At 49.6% G+C, this 19,259-nt stretch overlaps 1 protein-coding gene across 1 annotated transcript; it reads left to right on the top strand.

Annotated features, from left to right (window-relative positions):
* The first annotated feature begins 11,416 nt into the window (after positions 1-11,416).
* On the top strand, positions 11,417-18,975 carry Krt78 (keratin 78). Its single transcript, XM_027949966.2, has 9 exons — positions 11,417-11,782; positions 12,158-12,372; positions 13,439-13,499; positions 13,920-14,015; positions 14,813-14,977; positions 15,318-15,443; positions 17,853-18,073; positions 18,572-18,606; positions 18,689-18,975. The coding sequence occupies exons 1-9, from the start codon at positions 11,417-11,419 to the stop codon at positions 18,973-18,975; spliced, it is 1,572 nt and encodes a 523-aa protein (XP_027805767.2).
* The last annotated feature ends 284 nt before the right edge of the window (positions 18,976-19,259 follow it).

A 19,259-nucleotide genomic window follows, 5' to 3' on the forward strand; every position in this document is an offset into this window, starting at 1 on the left:
GATCCCATTTATGGGAAATTCATATTGATAGGAATAAATGATGCTTACACATAGTAGCATATAGCACCATATTAGACATATGGGCATGCATACATACACACACACATATACACACACATGTACTCAGTGCAAATGGATATAATCATAGATGCAAACTCCATAAAGCATGGATTTTCATCTGTTTTGCTTACTGCTATATCCCCATTGCGAAGATACACATACCAAGTGTACATTCATATTTGTTGATTAATATTGAAAGACATTTGTGTATAGAAAAATCTGGAAGGTTACATACCAAAATATTAATAGTGGCTACTTCTAGGTGGTAGTACTTTGGGAAGAGTTTTATTTTTTCTAATTTTATCTTATTGTCTGTTATTTTAAAACATTTAATTATGGCTGAACGTGGTAGTGCCCACCTGTAATCCCAGCAGCTTGGGAGGCTGAGGCAGGAGGAACCTAAGTTCAAATCCAGCCTCAGCAACAGTGAGGTCCTAAGCAACTCAGTGAGACCCTGTCTTTAAATACAATACTAAATAGGGCTGGGGATGTGGCTCAGTGGTTGAGTGCCCCTCAGTTCAATCCCTGGTACCAAACAACAGCAACAACAATAATAACAACAACAACAAAATCATTCAATTATGAGCTGGGTGCGCGTGGTTCATACCTATAATCCCAGTGATTCCACAGACTGAGGCAGGCAGATTCTAAGTTCAAAGTCAGCCTGGGCAATTTGTAAGGCTCTGTCTAAAGTAAAAAAAAAAAAGAATAGGTTTGGGGATATAACTAGCACCCCTAGTTTCCATCCCCAGGACTGCAAAATAAACACATACATACATACATACATAAAATTTCTACGAGGAGTTTGTATTACTTATAAAAAGAAAAGGGAGTGCCATAAAGCTTAGGATCTTTTTGCTCCTCTACATATTCAGAGTGACAGGCCTAGGCTTTAAGAAGTCGGGCAGTGGGAGGGATCTGCTTGTTCTGTCCCCTCTGCTCCCCCACCAACATCTTTCTGCCCCAATTCCCTGTCCCCTCCCCAGCCACAAACCTCAGTTGGCTCAGCTCCCTAGGGTGGCTTTCATGCCACCCTAGCAGGCAGAGCCATTGGAACAATGGAGCAGGCTGACTCAGGAGCCGGGGGTGCTGGCAGCATAGTACCCTCCCCACCTGCCGGGTCTGGGCAGCAAGCAGGTGCTCCAAGTTCACGAGCAACTGGGTCGATGTTGCACCAGGAAGGATTAAGGTTAGGCCCAAGAGCTTCCTGACACCTCAGGAGGCTGTGGCAGGCCAGCATGTCACCGAGCCAGCTTCCTTCCTGGAGGAGGCATGTACCTCTCATTCTTCCCTAGAGGGGATCGTTCACTGATCTGAAGCACCCAGCACGGTACCTGGCAGTAGGAAGTGCCCAGTCAGTATGAATGTGTGGATGATGGCTTTATGAGCTTTATGACCACAACAGGGGTATTGTGGTCCCCTCTTGTGTATCTCTAGTCTCAGGTTTGTCCTAGGATGCAATGAGTCCTGGCTTAGCAAGTGCTAAGCTAAATCTTTTATTTATTGATTTAGTATCAGGGATTGGGCCCAGGGGTCCTTAACCTCTGAGCCACATCCCCAGCCTTTTTTTGTATTTTATTTAAAGATAGGGTCTCTCTGAGTTGTTTAGGGCCTCACTAAGTTGCTGAGGCTGGCTTTGATCTCATGATCGTCCTGCCTCAGCCTCCCAAGCCTCTGGGATTATAGGCATGCACCACTGCACCTGGCTTAGTCCCATTCATTTTTTTAAAAAAAATATTTATTTATTTATTTATTTTAGTTTTTGGTGGACACAACATCTTCGTATGTGGTGCTGAGGATCGAACCCAGGTCGCATGCATGCCAGGCACGCATGCTACCGCTTGAGCCACATCCCCAGCCCTTAGTCCCATTCTTTCTGTGTTACCTGGGCAGATTGCTTTTCCCTCTCTGGGCCTCAGTTTCTTTTGCAGTGAAACAAGGGTGTTGGACGAGTTGATGTGTTGGGTCTCATTGCTCCTTTTAAACATTTTTTCCCTTGCCATGCACAGGGTCAAAACCGTGGCCTTGAGTGCTGTAGGCAAGTGCTGCACCGCTGAGCCACACTCCCAGCCCCTGGTCTCTGCTCTGTCGTTCTGCAGCTGGCTAGTGTCATGGCCATGTGGGATGTTTTGCTCTCGGCTGGCTCTCTGGCCATGTGTGGGTCTCTGGTTATGAGTCATTTTGCTCTTCTGACCTAGAGTCTACATTCCTAAAGGCAGGAGTGGAATCTGAGCCGGTTCTGTGTCACCACAACATACACAGGCCTGGCCACAGCAGGCCCTGGGTCAGGCCTGCCCACCTGAGCCCAGCATGCTGCTGTCTGCTGTCCCAGCCCAGCAGGCCTTACCCTCCTGGGACTCAGGAGGAAGGCTGCTGGGGGGAGGAGCAGGGGTCTCCTTCTGGGGTGGAGCACAGATCATGGGATGTGTTAGATTCGATAAATGCGAGTTTCCTAATTTTCAGAATAGATTGGAAGAGATTCCCGAGTCTCCCCTTTGCCCTTTCCAACCTTCTTCTCATTACCTTTCTGCTGGAGGAGCTCCCTGGACAAATCTCTAGTCTCTTCTGCAGGCCTGACTGCTGATGCTGCTCCTTGGTCTGCTCTTATTCTCTTGGCTTTGTGTGTGTTCGGGTGTGGGGACTACGGCCTCTGTCAGAGCCTCTTAAAGCTTTTTTTGGGCTCATGGTCCCTAGTAATAAATTCAATTTCTGCCACAGTTCTACAAGACTTACACATACTCCCAAATCTCCCAGTGCAACGTGACTCTTCCAGCCTGCAAGACAGTCTCTTGTGCCAGTCCAGATCCATTCAACGGATTTCTCAATCCATTAGTGGGTTGGAACTTGTAGTTTTGAAAATATTGTTCTTTTCTCAGACTGAAGTTCCTTGGGGACAGGGCAGGATCTCTCCCCAACCCCTATACTCAGGGCAGGGCTCTCCAGATGGCTAGGGGGAAAAAGCTGGTGAGGTGGTAGCAGGGCCTGGAGCCAACATGTCCACCCCTCTCCCCATCTCCAGTCCAGGAGTCCCTGTGGGAGCCTCAGCCATCCATTCCCAGACTGTAAGAATGCTAGGAACTTTCCCCTACAAGTTGCCTTTCCGCCTGGGGACTGTTGGGAGGCCATCCTTAGTAACGTGTCTCATAATATTTGCCGAATCAGGGCTGGTTGCTAGCAGCAGGGCACCCGACTGGCTGAACCTGATTGGGTCGCAGTGGCCGTGGCTGCATGCTAAGCCCTGGATGGGCAAGTCAGGACTCTCAGCTCAAGTTGTCTGGTCTGAATACTTCCCTCTTCCCTCTCAGGGGTCCCCGAGTTCTGTCCAGGAACATGTCTGATGGTCCCTGACTCCCATTCGAAAATGGCCTCCACCTTCTTCAACCCCAGCCCCTGGTGTGCTGGAGCCAGCTCTGTTGAGAACTAAGAAGAAGAGCTAATTTAAATTTTATTTAAAGAAAAATCTCTAGTCCATTATAGTGCCTGTATGTGGAATGACAAGATGACATTATTCCTACCCATCTCTTCCCAACTCAAGACATCACCTGGTAGCTTGAACCATCATGGTGGGACCATTGAAAATGGCAAAAACAGGCTCTGTCCCTTTCCCCACAGAGAGCCAGCTGTGTTAGGACAGTACACCACTGCCCCAGCCCTAGCAGAGAGGAGCAGGGTCTTCTCTCCCAACCTCCAGCACTGGGGTGCTTTTTGTTGCACAAGGAAACACATACACATCCATGCTGCATCAAAGCATTTCAGAGGATGTGATGGGTTCCCGAGAAGACACCTGGATGGTATGTATTTAGAGAGCCTGGGTTCACAGCCTCACTTGGCCTTTTTTCCTCTTTGAGATATTGGACAGTTGTTTTTGTTTCTTCGTCTGTAGAGTGTATAAAAATCACTCCTGCTTCTCAGATGGTGGTGAGGAGGAAAGGGGATAAAGGATCTGCAAAGGCCCAGCTCACTGTGTGGCACTCAGGGAGGGTCTCTGGAAGAAATTTTTAAAAGTGTTTTGTAAACCGGGTGTGATGACACATGCCTGTAATTCCAGCGACTCTGGAGGCCAAGGCAGAAGAATCACAGGTCAGTCTCAGCAACTTAGCAAAGCCCTACCAACTTAGGGAGACCCTGTCTCAAAATAAATGGCCAGGGGTGTAGCTCAGTGGTAAAAGCCCTGGGTTTAATCCTCAGCATCAACAAACAAATATAAAAGAAAAGTGTTTTTTTTTTTTTTTTTTGGTATCAAGGAACCCAGGGGTGCTTAGCTACTGAGCCATATTTCTACTCCCTTTTAATGTTTTATTTAGAGACAGGGTCTCACTGAGTTGCTTAGGGCCTCACTGAGTTGCTTAAGGCCTTGCTAAGTTGCTGAGGCTGGTTTTGAACTTGTGATCCTCCTGCCTCAGCCTCCTGAGCTGTTGGGATTACAGGTGTGCGCCACTGTGCCCAGCTCCTTGTGGGTTTTGGGGCATTTTTATCTGGGCAGGGAGAGGCTATGTAGGCAGCATTGGAGCTCACCTGTAGGGTCCCCCTTTCCTGTTACTCACTCCCCAGGTGACTGCCACCTCCCTTCAGTGCCAGTTCAGTGAGGGGAGCAGGGGCTGCCCAATAGGCAGAAGGGGACCTGGGTCAGAGAATGCCAGCGTGTGTGCCCCCTGGTCTAGGCTAGGGCAGACTCTGGAATCCGCTTCCTCCTTGCTTTTGCCTGGCGGGTCCCGAGATGTATAAGAAATGGAGAAATAGCACATCCTCCTTGTCTTTGCCGGCTGTGGGGAAAGCCTTCAGGGGCATGTGTAGCAGAGCTGTCCACCTTGATCTATGTCCCAGAGGGGCCATGTGAGCTGTGGGAGGAGAGCAGGGTGCACTTGGGTGGCAGGAACATAACACATTTTGTATTTTAATTGTTCTATTTTATTTGAATGTGAATTAGAAAATTAGAATTAGCACACAGAGCCCACGATTTTTAGGACACTATTGCTTAGGTTCAGGATAAGAAGAAGAACTGATTTAAATTCTATGTAAAGAAAAATCTCTAGTCATTACAGTGCCTGTGGAGTGACAAGATGACGGGATGGCACGGAGCGAGGTGTGTGCTGATGCTTGGGATAATCAGAATATTCTGTGCTGGACTTTGCCATGTATTTCTCAGTTGAAAAAAAAAAAAAACACACAGTGTCTGGGTTGGGGGAGTCCCTGGGCCGTGCATGTGGGGAGGCCAGGCTGTCCAAGCCCAGGGTAGGATATTGGAGCCTCTTCTGTTCAGTCCTCCTCCATCACTATGACTGACACCGACCCCTTCGTTGCCCTGGGAAAGCCAGGGGACCAGAATGAGTGTGGGCGGACCAGCCTCTCCTTGACCTGGGCTGGGCTCCAGGTCGGCTTCCCAGCCTCTTCCCTGCTCTCTTTATGCCCGGGAAGCCTCTAGGCCCCCAGAAGATAACTTTCATCATTTTTGACCATGCCAAGAATAAGAGCACCTGCTTCTGGTGCTTCAGGAAGACCCCCGGGCTCCTTCATGTCTACTGTGGGGCCTCCAACACTTTCTTCCATTTACCTGCACGGGTTTTCATGTGGGTTCCCCACACCCTCTCACCAGACTGCAAGTTTCTGTGTGGCAGAAATTTTTATTAATCTGTATTTACCCGGGCTAGCTTGGTACCTGGTACTTAGTAGGTGCTTAATAAACATTGAGTGAATGCATGAATGTTTAGGGATGAGTTTCAGTTTTGAATCTGCTGTATGACTTTACATAAGTTGTTCCACCAGTCTGGGCTTTAGTTGGCTAAGTTGTCCCTACCCCCCCCTTTTAAAAAATTTATTCTTTTTAAATATACATGACAGTAGAATGTATTTTGACATACTGTACATACATGGAGTAGAGCTTCCCATTCTTATGGTTGGGCATGTTGTGGAATTACACTGGTCATGTATTCATAACGAACATAAGAATGTTATGTCTTATTCATTTCGCTGTCTTTTCTATTCCCATACCCTTTCCCTTCCCATCATTCCCCTTTGTCTAATCCAATGAACTTCTATTTTTCCCTCCCCATCCCTTATTGTGAGTTATCATCTGCATATCAGAGAGAACTTTTTTGTCTTTTGGTTTTGGGGGACTGACTTATTTCACTTAGCATGATAGTCTCCAGTTCCATACATTTACCTGCAAATGCCATAATTTCATTCTTCTTTAAGGCTGAGTAATATTCCATTGTGTTGAAGGGCATGTAGGTTGGTTCCATAGCTTGGAACACATGTGAATTGAGCTGCTATTAATATTGATGTGGTCATGCCACTATAGTATGCTGATTTTAAGTCCTTCTAGTTCTCCTCTTTAACACTCACATTCCTGGGTCTCTGAGAAGAGCCCAGTGTGGTGTTTAAGGGCAAAGACTGTGGAGCCTAACTACTTGTGTCCAAATCCTGGCTCTGCTGTTTAATTGCTGGTTGGCCTTGGGCAATTATTTGTTGTTTCTGTGAGCCTCCCCTTCTGTTAGATGGTGATGATAATAGTACCGGCTTCATAGAGTTGTTAGGGTTAAATGCCTAATATTTGTAAAGTTGGCATGTGAATTTAGCTTTAAAGAAGAATGAAGTTATGGTATTTGCTGGTAAATGGATGGAGCTGGAGAATATCATGCTAAGTGAACTAAGCCAATCCCAGAGAACCAAAGGCCATGCAGGTGCTAATTCACAATGGTTGGGGGTGGGACGCTAGGCAAGAGTAGAGTTACTTTAGATTAGGTAGAGGGAAAGGAAGGGAGAGTGGAATGAAAGACATTATTGCCTAATGTACATGTATGACTGCATGATTGATTCTACAACATGTACAATCAGAAAAATGAGAAGATATGCCCCATTTATGTATGGTATATCAAAGTGCATAAATGCATTCTACTGTCATGCATAACTATTTTAAAAAAATAAAAAATAAAAAAAATTGCTCGCTGACATTATTATTATCTTGATAGTTACTATAGGCCTGACAAAGGCTCTCTAGGATTCAATGAGACATCAACCTATTACAGGCAAGATGGGAAAATGGGGTCTGAATTAAAGCACAACTGGGTGGATTCCCAACTAGAAGGAGGGTTTCTCAGGGTGCGCCACAGGACTCTTCCCTCACTTTCCCCCAAGATTACACTATGGGCTCAAAGTGAAGAGAGGAATTTTCCACCATCATGCCCACAGGCCTTGACTAGGGCAGCTCCTCTTGGGAGCTGTGTGTTCCTTGCATGGGCCTGGATATTCTTTCGGTTGGGATCCATCATATATCTCCTGTACCCCTCAGCTCAGTGTGCAGCTAATAATAGATGCTCAGTAATACACATGTGTACACACGTATACACTCATAACCATATTTCTCAAATGTATGAACACTTCCCAGCTTAGGTGGACAGGTGGGGTTAGAGGAGGGATGACTAATGCTTCAGAGATGAGAATTGAGATTTACAAAGATCTGCAGAGGCTGGAAGATGGCAAGGAATCAGCAAAATGAGACCCAATAGAGATTTGTTCATTCAACAAGTTTTTATTGAGCACCTACTGGACACAAGGCAATTAGAGAATACAGAAGTGAGCCAAAGAGACAAAGTCCTTGCCCTCAAGGAGTTCACAGTCTAGAGCAGGGAGACTGATCAACAAAATGAATCCTAAAATTCAGGGCATCTTAGGAAGGGATAGGTGTTAAGTAGAAAGAAATAAAGCCAGGAAGGGCCTAAGAAGTGGCAGAGGAGAGATGGCCTTAGTTGCAGTATTGGTGGAGGGCAGTCAGAGATGAGGGAGGCAAGGGAGCAGCCTGTGTGGGTAGCTGGGAGGAGCTATCATAGCAAGAACAAAGGCCCTGAGGCAGAGTGTTCCTGGAATATTCAAGAATAAATGAAGGAGTGAACTAGGTTAGGCCTTCTTCATGCTCTGCACTTTTCTCTCCTTATCATAATTACAATTGAAGACCTGCCTAATTACCTGTTTCATATGTTTCCTCATCAGACTCCCAGGTTCCTTGGTGCAGGGGCTGAGCCTGGGTCTCTGCTAAATTTCTAATTTTCAGCGCAGCACCCTTCACATAGTAGGTGCCCAACTATATTTGATTGACTCAGATATACCAGTGGTATTTGGGCAAAAAAGAAACAAATCTCATGTACAAACAAGAACAGGTTGAGAACAATTAGACAGAAAGAAGTCAGGGAGTTGTAGCCGTGGCCAGGGCCTGTCCCGGAGCAGGGAGCAGCCGGGGGTGGGGGGGCTGCAGAGCAGGGGTGTGGTGGGGGATGGTGAACTGAGAGAAGGGAAGACGAGGAAAGGGAGAACTTCAGCTCTGTTGGTTTTACCATGATTTTGCAGCTTGAGCCATTTGTCCTTTCACTGCCGCACGGTTTGGTCTCTCCTGCTCCTTTGTGTGCTAGAAGGAATCACCCAGCCAGTGAGGGGCGCAGTTCAATCTCCAGACTGTTGGGTCTTTCCCTCCTTCACTGCAGGGTCTTTATAAAAAATTTGTTCTTTTTAGACATACGTGACAGCAGAGTGTGTTTTGACATATCATACATACACGAGTATAACTCATTCTAATTAGGACCCCATTCTTGTGGTTGTACATGATGTGGAGTTTCACTGTTTGTGTATTCATCTATGTACATAGGAGAGTTTTTGTCCAAATTCATTCTACTGCCTTTCCCATTCCCATCCCCCTCCCTTCTCTTCATTCCGCTTTGTTTAATCCAGTAAACTTCTATCCTTCTCTTCCCTACCCTCTCTAATTATGGGTTAGCATCCATAGATCAGAGAGAACATTCAGACTTTTTTTTTTTTTGGGGGGGGAGGATTGGCTTATTTCACTTAGCATGATAGTCTCACATTTACCAGCAAATGCCATAATTCCATTCTTCTTTATGGCCTGAGTAATATTCCATTATGTTTATGTATCACATTTTCTTTTTCCATTCATCTACTGGAGGATACTAGGTTGGTTCCATAGTTTGGCTGTTGTGAATTGAGCTGCTATAAACATTGATGTGGCTGTGTCCCTGTAGTATGCTGATTTAAAATCCTTTGGTTATATACCAAAGAGTGGGATAACTGGGTCAAATGGTGGTTCCATTCCAAGTTTCCTGAGGGATCTCTACAGTGGTTGCAACTACATGATCTTTTAAACTAATTTTTTTCACAGGAGAGGTATCTGGTATGGTAGCATTTGCAAATCTGGGGATTCAAGAAGGTCTCTTGGTATGATTGTCAATGGTTCAGAATTCATCTCTTGAAACAAATCTTACTGATGCCTAGTGTGTTTCAGACCCTGAGTGGGACAGAGTGGTAGACTGGACTCTGTAGTTATGATCTAGTGTCCTGTGGTATTCTCACAAAAATTTGAAGGGTAGGTATGAGGAAGAGGGAGGAGGTTCATTGTGGGCTGCTCTGTGGGGTTATGATCTGAGCTGGGTGGGGGTGACGGCTCCAGCCTGAGTCTCTGTGTAGTGGCCTTGAGCAAGTGCCTTAGATCCCAGAGTGAGGGCTAAAGCAGATTTAGAGGTCATATGAGGAAACTTGAAGTCTACCCAAGGATACGCAGTCTCCGTCCCTCACCCCTCACCTTCTGGGGCCTCAGAGTCCTTAAGTATAAAACAAAAACATTGGCTCAGATGACACTGAAGCTCCCTTCCGGTTCGAATATCCAGTAATATTACAGATATGGGGAAGTTCCGTGGAGGTGGGTTTGGTCCCATGCCAAGTATGACTTCTGTCTTTCTCTCTGAACTCGGAGAAGGCAGGGTGGTAGAGTTTAGTTCATGCAGCCCTTTCCCAAGCACATTCCAGACCCAGAGGGCAGGTCCCCAACTTGCCTCTGGAAAGCAGTCCCCAGGGGTAGGGTTCGGAGCTGGGTCCTCAGTGGAATCCAAGCCATTACCAGCTCTCCCTTTTTGACTCTGGGGCAGCTTCATGCAGTTTTCTCCCTGGGGGTGCTCACCACCCCCTGGATCCTTCCTGTCTCTCTTCTTCTTTATCTGACCTCTCATTCCTTGGACTGCTCTGCTCTCACCAGCCCTTTGTTCCCCTTCAGTGTCATCCAGGGGATCTGGGGAAAGAGGAAGGGGCTTCAGACACATCCACAGTCCTTGGGCCTCAGGCTGGAGCATCTGCAGGATTGACTTCCTCATAACATCTCTCTTGATCGTCCAGTGTGCTGAGTCTCTGTCTGTCCTGACTTTGAGTTGCATTATCAAACTTTGAGTTGCATTATCATCAAACTTTGAGTTGCATTTTCATTCTTTAGAATGCACCAGGTTCTAGAACAGGGAGGAATAGCCCTCTCGCCATGTAAGGAAATTGTAGACATTCCTAAGAATCAGGGCCATCCAGTTATTTTGGCTGGCAGGGAGAAGCCTCAGTGCAGCAGCTGGGTGCCCTCCCCTGGGAATCCTGCCTGGGGTGGGAGGTGAAGCCCGTGTGCTTCTCCGCTGGCCAATCTCTCTGCTCTGAGACAGAGTCTATCCTGTGAGGAACCCCACATCAGCTGTTTCTGCTCCTGGTCCTCCAAGAATAGCCTTCTAAATGCTCATTTTATTTTGGAGACGAGGTGCCTCTGATGTGTATCCTGGATGTGCAGAGCCAGCTTCAGGTGGATGGGCCTGGCATCGTGCTTGTGGGAGGGACAGGGACACAGGCTGGGCTCAGAAGCACGGATCCAGGCCATCCTGGCTGGAGCTACCTGCTTGAGCGGGTGGTGCCTCATGGATGATTACTGGGTTGGGAAAGAGGAGGGACTGGGACACCCTGCTTTTCTGTCATTTCCAAATCCTGAAGTGTCTTTGAGCTCATGATGGCATCTCTACCTCTGTTCACCTCCTGGCTCCACTGTGCCTTCCTCCTAGGCCTCCTTAAGCTACAGCTTCCTTTTAGAAGCTGCATTCTCCTGTGCTGGCCTCCCCAGGGCATTCTCATGCCTCATCTGACCCCCTCTTCCTTCCTCTCCTTCCCCTTCTCTTCCAGGAAGCCTTCCTTGAATGGCCTCTGTGCCTTTGCTTGGGGACGTCCCTCCCCATCCTCAGCACTGTATTCCAGGTCCACAGCTGCTTCCTTGACTTTAGGGCAGGCCAGTCTGTCCCATCCGCCCAGGGGCTCCCAGGGTAGGGCCTGGGTCTCCTTCTTCCTTGTTTCGCACGTGCGAAACATCTATTCTCCAGGTGTGTCAGAGTAGGTCAGCTGCAGCCAAGTGACAGACACAGTCAGGCAGAGAGCATCTTGCTCTCCAAGGCCCAGCCCAGGTACGGGAGGGGATAAAAGTCTCGTGCCAGGGCCCTAGGGCAGAAACACACACACCTTGACCATCTGTCTGTCTGTCTGCCTCTGTGCGACTGTCTCTGCCATGTCTCTTTCCCCGTGCAGGGCCAAGAGGGGCTTCAGCGCTCACTCGGCCTGTTCTGCTCTCTCAGGGGGGCGCAGCAAGGGCAGCTTCAGCAGCAGGAGCCTCAGTTCCTTTGGCGGCGGCCGAGGGGCCTCTCGTGGGAGGGCCTGGGGGTCGAGGGGAAGGCAGGGGGTGTGGTTTGGGCAAGGGAGTGGGGGGCCTGGGCTTTCCCTGTGCCCTCCTGGGGGCATCCAAGAAGTGACCATCGACAAGAATCTGCTGACCCCACTGAAGATTGAGATTGACTCCGAGTTCCAGGTGGTGAGGACGCAGGAGACCCAAGAGATCAGGACCCTCAACAACCAGTTTGCTTCCTTCATTGACAAGGTGAGGGTCAACTCCAACTGTCTTCCCCCCTCCCTCAGAGGAGCTGCTCTTGATGGACTGAGAATGGGGAAATCAGACCTTTTTCTATCACTTTTCTAGTCAATTCCACAACAAGGAAGTCCCCCTGTGGCCTGGTTCTGCTGAGGCCCTGTTTTCCATGGCTGGGGTTCTGGGACAGGAAATAGCCAGGCTGCTGGGAAGACCCTTCCCTGTTAGACTGTCCAATCATTTTGATGTATCCAGGCTCTGATGAAAGGCCACCAGGCTTGGAAGGCAGACACAGGGTGCTGACAGGAAGGCCTCTGAAGCTTTACTTTCCAGAGGTTGCCTGAGGAGTCCCACGGGAGCCTCAGGGACCCCATGCTTGGGTTGCAGGTGCGGTTCCTGGAGCAGCAGAACAAGGTCCTAGAGACCAAGTGGCACTTGCTGCAGCAGTTGGAGGTGAGTGACAGCCCCCGGGGCCTGGAGCCTGTCTTTGAGGACTACCTGGCACATCTCAGGAGGCAGCTGGAGCAGCTGCAGAGAGAAAGAGGGGCTCTGGATGCCGAGCTGAAGGCCTGCCAGGACCAGGAGGAGGAGCATAAGGCCAAGTAGGTACTGACGTCGCCCCCTGGGGTCTGCGAGGAGAGGACCCGAGGGGTCTGTAGCCTGTGCCTAGAGGACATGACTGTCCTCCCTCTTCTGCTCTGCGTTCCCTTTTCCCTAACTCATAAGGGCCCCACCTGCTACAGGGAGTGGAGACCCCACAGCCCCCACCTCCACCCAGGTTTGGAGAGACTCAGAGGAAGGTCAGGGTGATCTGTTTCCGGTGGGTCCAGGCCCATTTCCTCTAGGCCCCAGCTGTGAGGGCCCATGTTTCTGGGATGGAAAGGGCTATTTAAACAATTCCTCAGTAGGTTTTTTTTTTTTTAAAGAAATTCCTGTTTAGCAGGCTGTGGGCTAAAGTGACTCAGATGTTCTCTGTCTCAGGTGTGGAAGGAAATCAATTTATTGGGATTATCCCCAGGCCCAGGGCATGATTCACAGTCGGGCTGTGGTTCTGGGCTCCCAGATAGGTCACCTGGTGGTGAGGAGCACCACCATTGACTGGCAGGAGGCATGGGTGGAGAGACTGTGACAAGGACTAGCTGTGTGGCCTTGGCAAACCATATACCTCTCTCAGCCTCATTTTTCATATCCATGCACTGGAAAAAGTTTATCCACCTTTCTTACCTCCCAGAGCTATTGGGAGTGGGCTCTAAGGAGGAGGAAGAAGGGCTGGAAGGAGCCCAGGACTGGGCAAGGGGACCTGGATTCTAGATCTGCTATGGCAGGCTCATCATCAGTGGGACCCTGGCTAAGTCTTTTCCCCCTGATAAACCCAAACAGCCTATTGCAGGTGATGGTGTGAATAATAACTGAGAACAGGCACTTGAATGTGCCCCAGGAACTGTGAAGTAATGTGGCCTGTTGTCACAGGGACATGAGCTGGAAGAGTGGCACAGGAACATAGCTAGGATGTGACAGAGCCTCCTGGCAGGAAAGCAGAGAAGGGGGCTGGTCACTGGTTCTGCTTTGGACCATCTAAAGCAGGGGAGCCCTCCTCAGGGAGTGCATGCTGGGAGGCAGGGCCCTGGGCTCTGGCCTGGCACCTGACTGTCCTTCTCTACCTGGCAGATATGAGGAGGAGGCCCGCAAGCATGCCACCGTGGAGAATGACTTCATGGTCCTCAAGAAGGTGAGGGGGTGTCAAGAGCTCCACTCAGACCCTGAGCCCTACTGTGCATGGAGCCTGCTCCTACACTGGGAAGCAGAGGGTGGAAGTCCTGAGTGAGGACACCACCCACCCTACCTGCAGACCCCCCACTCCCTGGGAAAAGGGACTCCAAGACAAGATCCAATTGAAGCCCTAAGTGATGAGCTCTGGGTGTCAGTGAAAGAGTGGGTGGGGAAGGAGTGGAGTCAATCAAGGAAGCTTCCAGAAGGCAGCATGGGCCAGAGTAGGGCAAAGAAGAGAGCGGGCCAGGATGGGGCTAGAGGAGGAAGCAAGAAGCATCTGGAAAGTGGCTTTGGGCAGTGGGTGCCCAGAATTCTAAGCCAGTGTAAAGTTCACAAAGAGAAAGTAAGAGATGCATGATTTCTGTCTTCCTGTCTCCAGGACGTGGATGGGGTTTTCCTGAGCAAGATGGAGTTGGAAGGCCAGCTGGAAGTTCTGAGAGAATACGTCTGCTTCTTGAAGCGTCTGTATGAAGAGGTGAGGCTCTGCCAAGGGCAGGTGGGAGCGATAAAGGGGACAGGGTGGGCAGGCTCCCTGTGGCCATGTGGGGAGTGACCAGGAGGAGAAGCCATTTAGGGTGGCTTAGATTTGTGGTTATTCAGTCATTCTACAATCAGTTATTGAAAACTTTTACTATGTGGATTGCTAGGTACCAGGGGTACATCAATGAATAACCAGACAAAACCCACAAAGCTTGTTTTCTTTTGGAAGACAGACGTAAGCACTAGGCTTGTAAATAATTGTGCAGTATGACAGAAAGTGACAAACGCAATGGAGAATAGAGAAAGGAGGGTTGGGAATGTGGGGCAGATGGTGATTTCAAATAGCCCTCATAAGGAGGTAAAGTTAGAGTGAAGGTTTGAAGGAGGTGAAGAAGTTCATGAAGGAGGGTTTCTGGGATTGTGGGCAAAGGTTTCAGCCCATAGCCTGGTGTTCTATGTCACGTGGCCCCTGCAAGGGAGGCATGTGCTGGAGAGAAGTAGGAGCATGTGGGCAGGACAGTGATAAAGGGCAGAGGAGGTGACTTTGGGTCTTGAACACCATTTCCTTTAATGGTCAAGCTTCAAGGGTTACTAGAGACCATCCATCCTATGGCCTTATTTTCAAGAGGGAAGAAAGACTGAGGCCCTCAGAGGGCAGGACATATGCAAGGCCACTAAGATTGAGTGAGGATGGCCAGTTGACAAAATGTGGGAAGAAACTCAGGCCTCCTCCCCCACATGGGGTTCCAGGGGAGAGGGAACTGGTGGCCACTGAGTCAGTCCTCCCTGTAGGAGCTGGGCCAGCTGCAGATCCAGGCAAGTGACACATCTGTGGTTCTGTCCATGGACAACAATCGCTGCCTGGACTTCAATGACATCATTGCCGAGGTCCGCGCCCGGTACGAGGAGATCACCCAGAACAGCAAGGCTGAGGTTGAGACCCTGTATCAGACCAAGGTGCTGGGGCCAGGGGGATGGCATGATGCTGGAAATGGCTGGGTCTCCATGTCTGCTCCCTAGGGTGGTCACCCATCTCGGTTCCATTGGGGCAGTTCTGATAACCTCCTTGAAGGTCCAGGGTTGGGTGGGCAGGAGCATATCCTCTGCAAGGCAATTGTGGGAGACAAGCCTGGGCTTCCGTAGGCACAACTGCTATGTCCTGGTCTCAAGCAGTGAACCCACATCTGGAAGATGAGGATGTGAAGAGACATCTCCAAAGGCTGGGAGGTGGGGTTTAGGGGGTTGGGGTTAAGGGGGCGGTCTGCTCAACCACTGGTGTCTCCCCTCTTCCCCTCAGTACCAGGAGCTTCAGGCATCGGCCCAGCTTCATGGGGACAGCATGAAGGAAACCAAGGTCCAGATGTCCCAGCTGCAGCAAGCAATCAAGAGGCTGCAGAGTCAGATCGCCAGTCTCAAGGAGCAGGTCAGGCTCCCAGGGCCTTGGCTCACTGCTTTGTGCCTTGGCTCTCCCCAGGTCCCAGGCTCTTCCTGGCTAGACTCGTGTGGGTTGTGGGAAGCCTTGGTACCCGGATGGGGCTTAGGGTAATTGGGGTGGAGAGACCCCCACGTATCCTCTGGGATGAATTCTGCCTCCTCTGTGACTTCCAGGCTGTTTGTTGACTTTTTCAGGAAAGGGCCCCTGCATGCAAAAACCCCAGGGGGACTGTTACCACATCCAGGTGGACATCTTGCTTTTGGCTTCTGAATCTCTTTTCCCATCTCTTCTTTTGACTTTTACTCCTCAAACCAAGCAGGGACTTATGGTCAACCACTGAATTTCCTGGTCCCCTTTTGGGGACAGTGAGAGCCCAGAGAAAGGCAAGATGGGTGATGGTCAGGTGGGGGCTGAGCCCTCCTTAGGCAGGGGCCTCACAAGCTTCTGAGGGGAGGAGGGCAGGATATGGGGAGGGCTGCGGTGCCCTGCTCCTTGCAGAGCTCACTCTTAGCTGGGAAGGGTTATGATTTAAAAAGCACTCAAGTCTTTGAACTTGTATTTCCCAAAGCCAAAGAATACATTTTGGGACCCACAGAGGGTGGTGAGCAGAAGCCAGAGGCAGGTGGATTCTCTAAGCAGGGCAGTTTGATGATCAAGTCACACTCCCAGGCAGGTTCCCCCGGGGCCGGTTCTTGGAGCATTGGCAGGCCACTTACTTCATCCCAAACATCCTCACAGCTGTCTTCTGGAATGAGATGAGGTTGAGAGGCATAGGACAGGTCCTAGTGCTCAATTTGTTGCTTCCATGTTTTCCCAAAGGACTTGGACCCTTGCTGTGGAATCCCCTGGGGTATCTATATGACACAGATTCCAGGCTCCCAGGCAGACCTGGGGAATCAGAATCTCCAAGCGTGAGGTCCAGACCCCTGCTTTTTAATCAAGTCCACCACTGATTCTGAAGCCAGAGGTCTTTCCAGGGCCAGCCCTGAGGAGTGTCTAGCAGGGGCTCAGGCCTGGAAATCATGGCTCCTCATGCAAAGGCATGAGCATTTCTTGAGAGTTCCCTCTTGGGGATCAAGTGCCCTTTTCCTTTTTCTATGCAAGCCTAATGGCCTCGGTGCTCTTGTGCTAGGTCCCAGGTGCTGGATGCCAGTTGCCCTAGGTTGGCACTGGGTCCCCACTCTGCTACCCTTTACCTTTCTGAGTCTCAGCTTCTTCAGGGATAGAGTGGAGATGACGTTCCCATGGTGGTCCCTGTTGGGGGTGGAACAGTGCCTTTAGGGAACCCCTTCCTTCTTAGTTGGATGGGAGGCTGATGAGTCAGGGAGCCTGTCCTTCCTTGGGTCCCCTACTAATTGGAAAACACATGCAGAGGCTGCTTCTCAGATGGAAACTCAGGGCAAAGGGTTTGACAGAACACTGTAACAGGGCTGTCCCCAGCCACTTATGAACCCTGGCTGCCCTCAAGATGAGACCTGAGGATAAGGGCCCATACAGGACAGGAGCCCTTTACATGGTTGGGGGGGAAATAAATGGGAAGGATCTCTTGAGCTCAAGAGAGTAGTATTAGTTTCCTAGGCAGCTGCACAAATTGTCACAAACTTGGCAGCTTAAAGCAACATAAATTTATTCTTTTGCAGTTCTGGGGCCTCTAAGTTTGAAATCATGGTGATTTATTAAGGTTCTGCTGGGGATGGAGAGGTCCTTTCTAGCTTTTTGTGGCTCCAGGGATTCTTTAACTTTCGTTTTTTTTTTTTTTTTAAAACCAGGGATTGAACCCAGGGGCGCTTAACCATTGAGCCACATCCCTAGCCCCCACCTTTTTTTTTTTTTCTTCTTAATTTGAGACAGGGTCTCACTAACTTGCTTAGGGCCTCTCTAGGTTGCTGAGGCTGGCCTTGTACTTGTGATTCTCCTGCCTCAGCCTCCCAAGTCACTGGGATTACAGGTGTGCACCACGGCGCCTGGCTACTTTCCATGTTTTATTGCTGCATAATTCTGATCTCTGTGTCTGTTTCAACACAGCCTCTTCTCTGTGTCTGTATTTATGTCCTCTCCTCTTCTGATAAGGACACCAGCCACTGTTTTAGTTATTACCTTAGATACAGTATGATATCATCATGAGATCCTAACTCATTAAATCAGGAAAGACTGTATTTCCAAATAAGTCATATCCTGAGGTTCTGGAAGCAGGAAAAAATTGGGGGACTCTATTGAACTCCCTGCAGGAACTAAGAAAGCATTGGAGGCTATACTGTTCCTTATGGGGAGTGGGGCAGTCATGGATAATTTTGAGCTCACGAGGCTGATGTTCCTCCAGCTCTATCCACAGTGGGTTCTTTGGGATGCTGTGTTGGACTTACAGCTACTTTCTCTCTCATTTCTACTGCCTTCTAGAATGCCAACCTGCAATCAGCCATTGCTGACGCTGAGCACCGTGGGGAGCTGGCCTTGAAGGATGCTCAGGCCAAGCTGGACGAGCTGGAGGGTGCTCTGAGAACGGCCAAGCAGGACATGGCCCGGCTGCTGCGGGAGTACCAGGAACTCATGAGCACAAAACTGGCTCTGGACGTGGAGATTGCCACCTACCACAGGCTGCTGGAGGGAGAGGAGTACTGGTGGGGCAGCTTGAAGGGACCTGGGAATATGTGATAGGGTGGAGGAGGAGGATGGAATGCCAACAAAATGCTCTCCTTGCTAAAGGGGATTCTGAGGCCGGGTACAGTGTAGCATGCTTGTCATCCCAGCAACTTGGGAGGCTGAGGCAGGAGGATTGCAAGTTTGAGGCCAGCTTTGGCAATTTAGCAAAGTCCTAAACAACTTAGTGAGATCCTGTCTCAAAATAAAAAATAAAAAAGCCTGGGGATGGGCTCAGTGGTAAAGTGTCTGGGGGTTTAATCTCCAGTATTAAAAAAGGAGGGGTAGATTATGAAAGATTTCTTGACACTGTGAGTTGCTAAGAGCAACTGACTCTGCTGGGAGGGATTTTAAATTGGGGACTGGATTTTGTATGCTGAGAGGATAGGTGAGCTGCTCCTAGAGGCTTAACACCTGGGGATGCATTCTTTGCAGATTTTCTTAGCATTTCTTCCTTTTGTTTTCCCCCCCATGCCCAGGATGTCAGGGGAATGCAGCAACCAGGTCACTATCTGTGAGTATCTGGGGACTTTGAGAGTGGTATTCCCATGGGGCACTGATGACCCTGCTTTTGACCCTGGTACATTTCTTGGCAGCGACTGTGGGAGGCAGTGCCGTGGTGTCTGGAGGAGTTGGTGATGGCCAGGTGGGCACTTGTGGACTCAGAGGACCCGGAGGCGGGAGAGGCAGCTTTGGGTCCGGCTGTTCCAGCATTGTGACAGGAGGCTTCAGTGCCAACTGGGGCTCTGGACAGGGACCTGCTTTGGGTTCCTGCTCTGTGTCCGGCTCTGGCTTTGGTTCTGGCTCTGGCTCCTGCTCTAGCCGCAGTACCATCCTGAAGAAAACGGTGGAGTCAAGTGTGAAGACGTCCATCACATACTGAGTGACACAGCTCCTCCCTCCTGAACCCATCAGCTCCCATCTCATCCCCCAGCTCTGCATGGTCAACTCCATGTTCACTGCCTGCAGCTCAAACCAGCCTATGCGGGTTTGAAGACAGTCAATAAAGTCCCACCCATCTGCTGTTCTGAGTGCTCAGCCTGGCTGGCCTTGCTCTGCATACTTATTTACATCTCATTTGCATACTGCCCATCCCAAGTCACAGTGCCCTGTGCCTGGTCTTCCAGCCAGCTGACCATATTCTCTCCTTTTTCCGTGGCCTTCAGG

Source organism: Marmota flaviventris, chromosome 3, assembly GCF_047511675.1.
Source record: "Marmota flaviventris isolate mMarFla1 chromosome 3, mMarFla1.hap1, whole genome shotgun sequence".
NCBI lineage: Eukaryota > Metazoa > Chordata > Mammalia > Rodentia > Sciuridae > Marmota > Marmota flaviventris.

Excerpts from the sequence above, each read along its gene's own strand:
- Krt78 (XM_027949966.2), top strand. The coding sequence starts at position 11,417 with ATGTCTCTTTCCCCGTGCAGGGCCAAGAGGGGCTTCAGCGCTCACTCG. Across the intron at positions 15,444-17,852 it reads TCGCCAGTCTCAAGGAGCAG|AATGCCAACCTGCAATCAGC; the intron begins GTCAGGCTCCCA and ends ACTGCCTTCTAG. Across the intron at positions 18,074-18,571 it reads CTGGAGGGAGAGGAGTACTG|GATGTCAGGGGAATGCAGCA; the intron begins GTGGGGCAGCTT and ends CCCCATGCCCAG.